The 11,267-nt window shown below is 38.7% G+C and overlaps 1 protein-coding gene across 1 annotated transcript; it reads left to right on the top strand.

Annotated features, from left to right (window-relative positions):
• Positions 1-397: 397 nt before the first annotated feature.
• Positions 398-10,105, top strand: LOC138361870 (S-adenosylmethionine synthase-like; the record flags this gene model as incomplete). The annotated part of the gene is made up of 2 exons (XM_069320939.1): positions 398-406; positions 8,969-10,105. Coding segments are annotated over 2 exons (1,146 nt in total), but the record flags the coding sequence as incomplete, so codon positions are not given.
• Between the last annotated feature and the right edge of the window lie 1,162 nt (positions 10,106-11,267).

The raw sequence follows: 11,267 nt of genomic DNA, 5'->3' as shown, positions 1-11,267 counted from the left end.
AGGTACAGTCTTTAACATGGTTGGGAAGGTCATTCCACATTCTGGGTCCCTTGATTTGTAGAGCATTTCTAGTTTGATTAAGTCGTACTCTAGGAATATCAAAACTGTATTTATTCCTGGTGTGGTGCTCATGGGTTCTGTTACAACCTTCAATGAAGCTTTTGAGGTCAGGATTGGCATTACAGTTCAGCGTTTTATATATGTATAATACACAAGAGAGAATGTGCAGTGACTTAATATCTAACATATTCAGAGATTTGAGTAAGGGTACCGAGTGATGTCTGGGGCCAGAGTTGGATATTGTCCTAATAGCAGCTTTGTGTTGGGTAATAAGAGGACGTAAATGATTTTGGGTAGTAGAACCCCAAGCACAAATACCATAGTTGAGGTATGGATAGATGAGGGAGTAATAGAGAGTAACCAGGGCAGGGCGGGGTACATAATATCTGATCTTAGAAAGAATGCCAACAGTTTTTGAAACTTTTTTTGATATATTTAGAATGTGACCCTGGAAATTCAGCTTGTGGTCGATGAGAACGCCAAGGAATTTGCCATCTAATTTGTTACAAATTTGGGTATTGTTTATTTTGAGATTTATCTGATTAGAGGATTTATTGCCAAACAGAATATAAAACGTTTTGTCAATGTTAAGGGTGAGTTTGTTGGCAGTTAGCCAAAGATGGACTTTCTCTAGCTCAGTATTTACTGTGGCATTTAGAGCAAGGGGGTCAGGACTGGAGTAAATGAAGGTTGTGTCGTCAGCAAATAGAATTGGTTTGAGGTGTTGGGAGGCATTTGGAAGGTCATTAATGTAGATGAGAAAGAGGAGAGGGCCAAGTATGCTGCCCTGAGGAACACCAATGTTGATGGGTAGGGTGGGAGAAATTGTATTATTCACAGAAACATACTGGAGCCTGTCAGTAAGATAAGATTTGAGGTATTGCAGGGAGTGACCTCTGACTCCATAATGATGTAATTTAAGAAGAAGGTTTTGATGGTTGACAGTGTCAAAAGCCTTACGCAGGTCCACAAATAACCCAACAGGAAACTCCTTTTTATCAAGAGCTGCGTGAATTAAGTTAATCATACTAATAAGTGCATCGTTAGTGCTTTTTTTGGGTCTGAAGCCATATTGATAAGAGCTAAGTATATTGTGTTTGGCTAGAAAAGAGTAAAGCTGCTTGTAGATTAGCTTTTCGAATATTTTTGACAAGTTAGGCAGGATTGATATAGGTCTGTAGTTGTTAACATCAGTGAGATCACCACATTTGTAGACAGGGGTTACTCTTGCTTTTTTTAGAATGTCAGGAAAGGTTTGGAGTTCAAGTGACTTGTTGAAGAGCAATGCAATAGCAGGGGCTAGAGATCTGGAGGCTTTTTTGTAAATTAAAGTTGGTATCTCCTCGAGGGCACTAGACTTGGTTTTAAGGGAAAGGATTATTTCATTGACATCAGTGGAACTAGTAGGCTTTAGGTACAGAGACTGTGGATAGTTACCTGTAAGATAGTCCTTAACATCAGTACAGGAAGATGGAATATCATTTGCAAGGGATGACCCAATGGAAGACAAGAACCTATTGAACTCAATAGCAGAATCAGAGGCTGAAAGCTGACCAACGTTATTGGAAAGGAGTGTTGGTTTGTTATTTAAAATCTTCTTTGATCCCAATATTTGTGAAATTGTGCTCCAAGTTTTTTTAATGTTGCTCTTTATTTGGGTAAATTTATCTTCATAGTATTTAGTTTTGGCTCGTCTAATTATTTTAGATAGCAATAACGAGTAATTCTTTGAGAATTCTTTGGAGACTGTTCCTAGCCTATACTTCTTCTCAAGGTCGTGTTTTTTGTTAATGGATTTAAGTATTCCCTTTGTAAGCCAAGGATTGTTAAGTCTTTTGCTTGTGACTTGTTTTGTAAGCATAGGACAGTGGGTGTTATAAAGGCTAAGAGTTGTTTGTAGAAAAGATTTCACTGCTAGGTTGATGTCCCCTATGTTACCTAACTCGGACTCCCAGTTGACATTATCAGCAGCAGTTATAAAATTGTTTATAGCAGTTTCATTGTGTAGTCTAAAACGTATCACTCTTGACTCAAGAGGTGGTTTGCTAATGTTAGTTAAGAGAAATGTGGGGTAATGGTCTGTAGTGCTATCGGTGATTATACCTGAAGTAAGCGGAGAGGTTATGTTGGTCCAGATGTGATCTAGAGTCGTAGCAGTACTATCAGTGATTCTAGTTGGTCTAGTGATTAAGGGTATGAGGAAGCAGGAATTCATACAGTTGAGGAAGCTAACAGCAGTAGGGTGTTCAGGCTCGCCGAGGTCAATATTAAAGTCCCCTGCGATAATTAGATGGTTTTTGTTCAATCTGTTATCTAGTATTAGATTTCTAAGGTTTGAGTTGAATTCAGACACATCAGTGTTAGGAATTCTATAGACTGCACCCACAGACAGGACAGACTCGGCACCCTTGACTCTGAAACTGGCGAATATATACTCCCCACAGCAGTCTCTAGTTCTAATTATTTTTAAGCATGTTAGTTCTTGGTGGTAGTAAAGAGCAGTACCAACACCTCTCTGCATTTGACGACAGTTGTGAATTGCCGAGTAGTTAGGAATGTTAAAGAGTTGAGTATTATCCTCTTTCAACCACGTTTCAGTAAGTATAATAAAAGAGAATTTGTTGTCAATAGATTCAATCAAGGCACTAACATCATCGAAGTGTTTACCTAGGGATCTAACGTTCAAGTTGATTACAGAGATATTGAGATTATCTGTTAATACATTGTTTACATCATGTGCTGTAAAATATCTGCAATTTTGATCATTGAAGTGATGATTGTCATAGATAGTGGATAAGAGGTTTAGTTCTGGGTCTATATCTAAAAGAGAGAGAGAGAGAGAGAAATATATTCTCAAATGGTTATTGATCAGTTAAATAATTACAAAAACATAATGAAAAATACGTCACAAATAATTGAGTAAGTAACTATAGCCTCTCAAGTCTGTATCAGTCTGACTGGATTGGTATATAAAAGAGTTTGCCAGGCTATGCTAATCATTACAGGTTCGCCATACTTCATGGACACTTCATTCTGAGTAGTAAAACAACAATCACACAATCTAAAGCACATTCAACATTTAATGTTTCTTCAACCCCAACCCCATATGTATGTTGTATAATTTACTTAAGTCTATTATAACAAAGTTAATTATTAAGTAATAAAAATAAAGTATATCATATTACTATAATGTAATAAGAGTCAATGTATATATTATAAATCAGAATAATTATATAAATTAATTTATTTTATTTTATTTTCAGGTGGAAGTGAGATAATTCTCTTAGAGATGTCACTTGATCAAACAAAAACCCATACAACAAACAACTTTTTTTTATGTGATGTATGTGGAAAAAAATATAGTACAATAAGAACACTAACAGTCCATTTCACAACTCATACAAAGAAGACTATTCTTTTTACAATTCATACCGGTAAAACTCCAAAGTGCAGTGAATGTGAAAAAACAAACAAACAACACATTAGAGAAAAATGGTTTTCATGTGACATATGTAGAAAAAAATTCCTTAAAAAATGCGACTTGACTAGACATATGGGAACACAGAGTAAAACAGTTAAAATGTCAATTGTGTGGGAATAGATTTAGGGATGAATAAAACTTAACCCTACATTTGAAATCAATACACATGATTCAGCCTTTGAAAACAAACAGTGAAAAAAAATATGATATATGTGGAAACAAACAGCATATCAGTCCCAAATTTTTAAACAACTTTTTTACTTGTTTTGAATGTGGGACTGTATTTAAAAGCATAACCAGCCTGGATGAACATTTGTTGGAACAGTTTACCAAAGATATATCAGCTTTAGATTTGATAACTCCAGACATTCATTTTCAGACGTTTTTTGAAAACTAATAAGTGTATTGGAACATTGACCAAATCTTTAAACAACTTTTTTACTTGTATCTGGTGGTAACTGGCACCTCAAGGAACATATAAAAGGAGTAGAAATATTAATGAGATTATTAATTCTGTCGGAGTGAGAGTAAACACAGATATATATCTCTCCTACCGGAACTTCTTTTCTATTACCACCACATTTTCTTGGCATATATCATGTTCATTTTGGATCTACACTAGCTGCTGGATATGACTTGTACAGGTATAGTTGGAATTTACTTTTTTTTTTAATTTATGACTTATTTATATTTAAATATATTTTAATTGCCATATATATTTTAATATATTTTAATTAACAATCTACCTTTTGCTTCAGTGCTGCCTACGATGTTACTGTGCCAGCACAAGGAAAAGGTGTAATCAAGATAGATATTCAAGTAAAAGTACCAGAAGGTTGTTATGAAGAATAGCTCCAAGATCTGGTCTTACTTTTTTTTTTTTTTTTTTAATCACATTGATGTTAGGGGTGGTGTCATTGATAGTGAAATGTTTCTGTGGTTCTCTTCAATTATTCTAAAGTAGATTTTATTGTGAAAAAGAGAGATCGAATTTCACAACTAATTTGTGAACGAATATTTATTCCTAATTTGTTAGAGGAAGTTTAGGACATTGAGCATACCAAATGCCCCTGTGCCGCAAACTTTTTTTTTTTTTTTAAATCAACAGAAATTAGTAGTAGTAGTAGTAATCAAACAACTAGCTAAATATACAGTGTGAATTAGTGATTCTCAACGATTACAGTGATAAGAGTGAGTAACTTATGTGTTAATGAAATGACTGAGGCGGTCTGCCTAAGGAGGCGGTTGTTATTTCCTAAAACATGCCTACTGAACTTCAATGAAAAGATGGTGTGGACTGTACGTTTAGCTATGGAGTATCCAGATTTTAAACCAGTGTTCAAGGAGGGTCAGGGTCTTCATCAGCCATATATCACAGTTGGAACAGAAGAGGCAGTTAAACATTTAACTACAGATGGCTTTCAGAATATTGTGATGGTTGTTCCAGAAGAAGGTATTTTCACAAAGGTCATACTTTTCAAATATCCAACTTACTTGGATCCCGATCATCTCCTTTACAATGACAGTGTTGTTTGGGTAAAGAGAAACATTGTTCATTATAAAAAACAAAGTCAGGTTATAGCTTTAATAAAAGGTGAGGCTCCTAAAAAAAATTTTGTACAAGGACTAGGCTATAGAAAAGTTTCAAAATACCAAGAGAAGCCAAAATTATGCCTGAAGTGTTATTATTGGGGGCATTTGGTTTTGAAATGTCAGTACGACCCCAGGTGTAAGTACTGTGGTAATAAACATGACTCTAAAGAGTGTACAAAGAAACAAAAATTTCCATTTTGTTGTAATTGTAGAGGTAAGCATACTCCTTGGTCTTATCTATGCCCCATGAATCCTACAAATGCTGTTGCAGGGGGGTGGTATTCTGCCAGCTAAGGGGAAACAAACTAGCTAGGCCCACACAACTGAAAGTCCTAAAGTCCTGTAGTATACAAATGTAACCTAATTACTACTATTATATTGAATTTTTTGTAGTAACTTTACTAAACTAATCTATGCCTTTGAGATATATATGTATGTATGTAAGCATCTTTCCCATTCAAAACAATATATAATTAACAAATTACAATGTTCGATAATTAAAGAAGGATAATTGGATTAATAAAAGAAAACAAATTAAAATAAATATTTTTTTTATATATATTTGATTTATAGAGGGATATAAAAGAGGATGTTCTCCTGTTCAATTCACTTGACACAGATGTCAGTAGCATATTATATACCTTGGGCAAAAGTTTATGTTGTGACCACCGGGCACACTGATTACCTTTGTCGACATGAACAATTTGAGAAAGAATGAGTCAAATAAAAGAAGAAGGTGGTTATCACTCAGACGAGATATGAAGCCAATCTTCATAGACAGGATGAATGACTGGTTCAGGGAATACCAAATCCCAGAAGATATTGATACATTTGTTGATGACCTTAATCACCAAATTGAAAGTTGTCTTAGAATTCAGCGCCGTACGCCTCGGCGAAGACCCCCTCGGAAGAAAATGCCTCGAGGCAAAGATCCACAGAGTAAAGCTGAAGAATTAATTCACATGTGGAGTAAGGCAGCATCCTCCTCTTCCCTCTCAATGGAAATCGTCATGGAACAGCTCCTGCTACAGAATGACAGAAGAACTAGAATAGCGAGAGCACAGTCTAGTGAGGACGAATATGGAGAACCTATCACAGCCCAGGAAGTAAGGGCGGCTGTTAAGAGAGGTCAAATTACAGCACCTGGTGAGGATGGCATTACCTACGACATACTTAATGCACTGTGTGAAGTGCCTGGGAATCCACTACTCCTATTGTTTAACAAATCATTCCTAAATGGAGTTCTGCCCACACAATGGAAACACGCCAAAATTGTTCCCATACCAAAACCCAATGACCCTGGCAATTACAGACCTATCAGTCTCGTGTCATGTACTTGCAAGATGCTGGAAAAGATCATCCTAAAACGACTGTTACACAAAATAGGTAGGTTTGGGGAAGGAGTCAATGGATATGTCAAAGGACGGAGCACAGCCAATTGTATAATTAATTACCTGGTTAATGACACGGCTAGGTACTCTGTATTTGTTGACATAAAAGGAACCTTCGACAAAGCCCAGGGAATTGCGATCCTGGACGAGCTTGCATGTATGGGTGTCAAGGGGAGACTCATGAAATGGATTGAAGACTACCTCACAGGGAGGAAAGCTAAGGTCTACTTCAATGGAGCAATCTCAAGAACAATGAATATGGAACTCGGGACCCCCCAAGGAGGAGTCTTAAGCCCTACACTATTCAATGTACTTATGAATGCAATTGCCAATATTGATTTTCCTGAAGGAACACAACTAGTGGGATATGCAGATGATGTCCTAATACAAGCTCCCACCTTTGATAAAATAAAACAGGCCATTGAACTCCTTGGAAGGAAATGTATTGAGCTCGGTTTCACTCTCTCCACAAACAAGACAAAAGCATACTCCCATCGCAAGCGGAGAGAAAATGAAGAACTGCAAATTAATGGTGTAACACTTGAATGGGTTGACCACTATCGGTACCTTGGCGTCACCGTCGGCTCAAACAAGGGAAAGAAAGAGGAGCTCAATCAAATCATAGGAACATGCAAAAGTCGACTCAGGGAACTGAAACTGAAAGCTATGACTTGGAATGATGGCCATGGAGCCTCTATTGCTGTACTTAAAATGATGTACACAAACTATGTACGCTCCGTCATTGACAATGCAGCACCTGTTTTATGTACTTATTCACAAAGTGATATGAATAGGCTAGAAAGCATACAGGATGAAGCCATTTCAATCATTCTTGGAGTTCCAAAGAAAAAAACTGCTGAAATGTCCAATCTACAAAAAGAGTTATTATCCCTTCCCAGTATTAAACAAAGAATTGTGGAACTGAATGCTAAGCTTGCAATTAGGATTGCCAGAGATCCCCATTATAATGACATGGCTAAAAAAAAATTGAGCTCTGTGCTACTTTCAGGGGGAAACAAGAGAAGCAAAAAATGGCATCACAGAGCAGTCGGCTACCTTGAAGATCTTCACCTACTTCAACAAGCTCGTGAGCTCATGCCTGTAGAAAGATTACCTCCCTGGGTGGATCCCCTGAATGACTCGTGCAGGATTATCATCAATGATATGGTAAAGAAAAAAACCAACATGTTACCCCAAGAAATAAGCCACAAGTATCTTAAGGAAATTTATAATGAAGCTGGAGATGAACTAGATCAAATCTTCACTGATGGGTCATCTAATCCTATTAATGGCCGGGCGGGTGCAGCATACACGGTAATTAAGAAGGATGATGTATTTTTTCCACCAAAAAATGAGGAAAAAGCGCGAATTGAGAACTATACCTCTTCAACACAAGCAGAGTTAACTGCCATTGCTATGGCGTTAAAGTATATTATTGAACAGAATACTACTGGTGCAGTGATTTGCACCGATTCGAGAGCAGCACTGCAAAGCCTAAATAAAGATCGGGACGAGAATCTTTCAATAGTCGCTGAAATTAAGAGAGTTGTGAAGGTACTAACCAACCAGGGAAGAGTTGTCAAGTTCCTGTGGATTCCCTCCCATGTTGGAATCTATGGAAATGAACGTGCAGATTTGTTGGCAGCTGAAGGCGCTGAGGGAGACCATATTGAATACTTCATACCCAAGACTCTTCTAGAAATTAGAAGTATTATTAGGGAACATCATCGTCATCTCAATCATTATGAACCCCCCCCCAAAAAGAGAATGTGGTGGTTGCGGGAGAGAATTAATAATAGTGAAAAAACATCTTGGATACAAATGTCCACACGTACAGCAGCTTTTTGTTAACAACATATAATAAAGATGATTTATAATGTATCTTATCTACCATTTGACAGAGGCTGTTTACCTTGGAGACTGGTTGGAAATATATGAATTGAATTTCAAATCTTATTGTTCCTTCTATTACATTTTTATATATGACTAATAAATACTTCTATAATTATTGACACAATATTATTATTATCCCTTTCACCAGATGGAATTATTATGTTCATAAAGAGTTAAGGATTACAGGTTACCAAATTATACATTCACTCTTCCAATTAGAATGAGTAATAATGTTTTTTTTTTTAATGGTTTATAATCATTTCAAAAATCCATATTCTTTTTTGACTCACAGTTTTGTTATAAGACAGAGCAGCTGCACACTTGCTTTACAGTTGCTCAGTTGCTCTCTCTCCACGTGACCAGGTTTGCGTTCTCTCTCTCTCTTTCTCTCTTCACACAATTAGGTCAATGTTTTTAATAATATTCCTTTACATAACGGATTTTTATTTAGTTAAAATCTAGCCAAGGAAACCTAGTCCCAAATTCAAGAGTACAGTAACATTTTCGTTCCCCAGGATAGTGCGCTGAGAGCATGGATGGAGATCATGAGACGTTCCTCTTCACCAGTGAGAGCGTAGGCGAAGGCCACCCCGACAAAATTTGCGATCAGATCAGCGACGCAGTGCTTGATGCCCATCTTAGCCAGGACCCTGACGCCAAAGTTGCTTGTGAAACGTGTACCAAAACTGGTATGATCCTGATCTGTGGGGAGATTACGTCCAAGGCCCAAGTTAATTATCAACAAATTGTGCGTGATATTGTTAAGAAAATTGGTTTTGATGATTCACGAAAGGGCTTTGACTACAAGACCTGCAATATTCTTCTGGCCCTGGAGCAAAAGTGTGCGGAGATTGCTAATGGTGTACACATCGGGCGCAGTGATGACAACATTGGTTCAGGGGACCAGGGACTGATGTTTGGTTATGCCACTGATGAGACCGATGAGTGCATGCCCTTAACTATTATGCTGGTACACCGTCTCAATCAGAAGATTGCAGAGCTGCGAAGAGATGGGACGTTCTGGTGGGCGCGACCTGACTGTAAGACTCAAGTCACATGCCAGTATGCCTTCGATGAAGGAGCTGTTATTCCCAAAAGAGTGAACACTGTTGTCGCTTCTGTACAGCACTCAGAACAAATTACTGTCGAAGCTTTGCGTGACGAGGTTATGGAGAAGGTCATCAAGGTCATTATTCCTGAAAAATATATAGATACTCAAACGAAATACCACATCAACCCTTGCGGAGAATTCATCATGGGTGGACCTCAAGGTAACGCTGGGCTAACTGGTAGGAAAAACATCGTTGACACTTACGGTGGGTGGGGTGCTCATGGCGGGGGAGCGTTCTCTGGCAAAGATTACACAAAGATTGACCGCTCAGCGGCCTATGCCGCCCGATGGGTTGCCAAGTCACTGGTGAAAAACAAATTATGTAGACGCTGTTTGGTTCAGGTATCTTACGCCATTAGTGTTGTGCACCCCATAAGCATCAGCATCTTCCACTATGGCACCTCACAGTACACATCAAAACAGCTTCTGAAGATTGTTAACCACAACTTTGATCTACGACTAGGACATATTGTCAAGGAGCTGGGCTTAAAGAGACCAATTTACAGTGATACCTCGTGTTATGGACATTTTGGACGGCAACAGTTCTCTTGGGAGCAGCCCAAGAAGTTGACCATCCCTGAATTTTAGAGTCAAATAATTCTTAAGGATGACTATCATTTTTACGTTTTTCATCAAGTCCCTGTTAATATGGGAGAACACTATGTCTATGCTTGATTCACAACTCTCCTAAACACGAGAGTGAAGTTATACAACTTGAGAACACTTTCCCACCAGGAGACTTGAACCCTAGCCAGCACAGAAGCCTGGTGGGAACCTTTAATTTTATATTCAATTGATAGTTTTATATACTTTTTTGACGTTTTATATACCAGAGTATATAAAATCTCCGGGCCTTTTATATATCAGAGTAAATAAAATTAAAATGACTCTATAAGACCAGCGTCTGGGTCAAGATAAATACGTTTTCTTCCACTAAACTGAATCCAGTTTTTTTTATTTTTTTTTCGGTGGGGGGTTCTATGTGATCCTCCTCCTCCTCCTCCTTCTACTGTTTGTGATTCTCCTCCTCCTCCTCCTCCTCCTCCTCCTCCTCCTCCTCCTCCTCCTCCTTCTCCTCCAACTGTTTGTGGTTCTCCTCCAACTGTTTGTGATTCTTCTTCTCCTCCTCCTCCTCCTCCTCCTCCTTCTACTGTTTGTCCTCCTCCTTCTCCCCCAACTGTTTGTGATTCTTCTCCTCCTCCTCCTACTCCTCCTCCTCCTTTTACTGTTTGTCCTCCTCCTCCAACTGTTTGTGATTTTCCTCCTTCTACTGTTTGTGATTCTCCTCCTCCTCCTCCTCCTTCTACTGTTTGTGATTCTCCTCCTCCTCCTTCTCCTCCAACTGTTTGTGGGTCTCCTCCTCCTCCTCCTCCAACTGTTTGTGGTTCTCCTCCTCCTCCTCCTTCTCCTCCAACTGTTTGTGGGTCTCCTCCTCCTCCTCCTCCTCCTCCTCCTCCTTCTCCTCCAACTGTTTGTGAGTCTCCTCCTCCTCCTCCTCCTCCAATTGTTTGTGGTTCTCCTCCTCCTCCAACTGTTTGTGGGTCTCCTCCTCCTCCTCCTCCTCCTCCTCCTTCTCCTCCAACTGTTTGTGGGTCTCCTCCTCCTCCTCCTCCTCCTCCAACTGTTTGTGGTTCTCCTCCTCCTCCTCCTCCTCCTCCTCCTCCTCCTTCTACTGTTTGTGAAGTTTTTACCTTTCCTACTCCTTCTCCTGCATTTTGTAATTCTCCTCCTCCATGTG

Source organism: Procambarus clarkii, chromosome 8 (assembly GCF_040958095.1).
Source record: "Procambarus clarkii isolate CNS0578487 chromosome 8, FALCON_Pclarkii_2.0, whole genome shotgun sequence".
NCBI lineage: Eukaryota > Metazoa > Arthropoda > Malacostraca > Decapoda > Cambaridae > Procambarus > Procambarus clarkii.
This window is presented reverse-complemented; position numbering and strand designations above follow the sequence as displayed.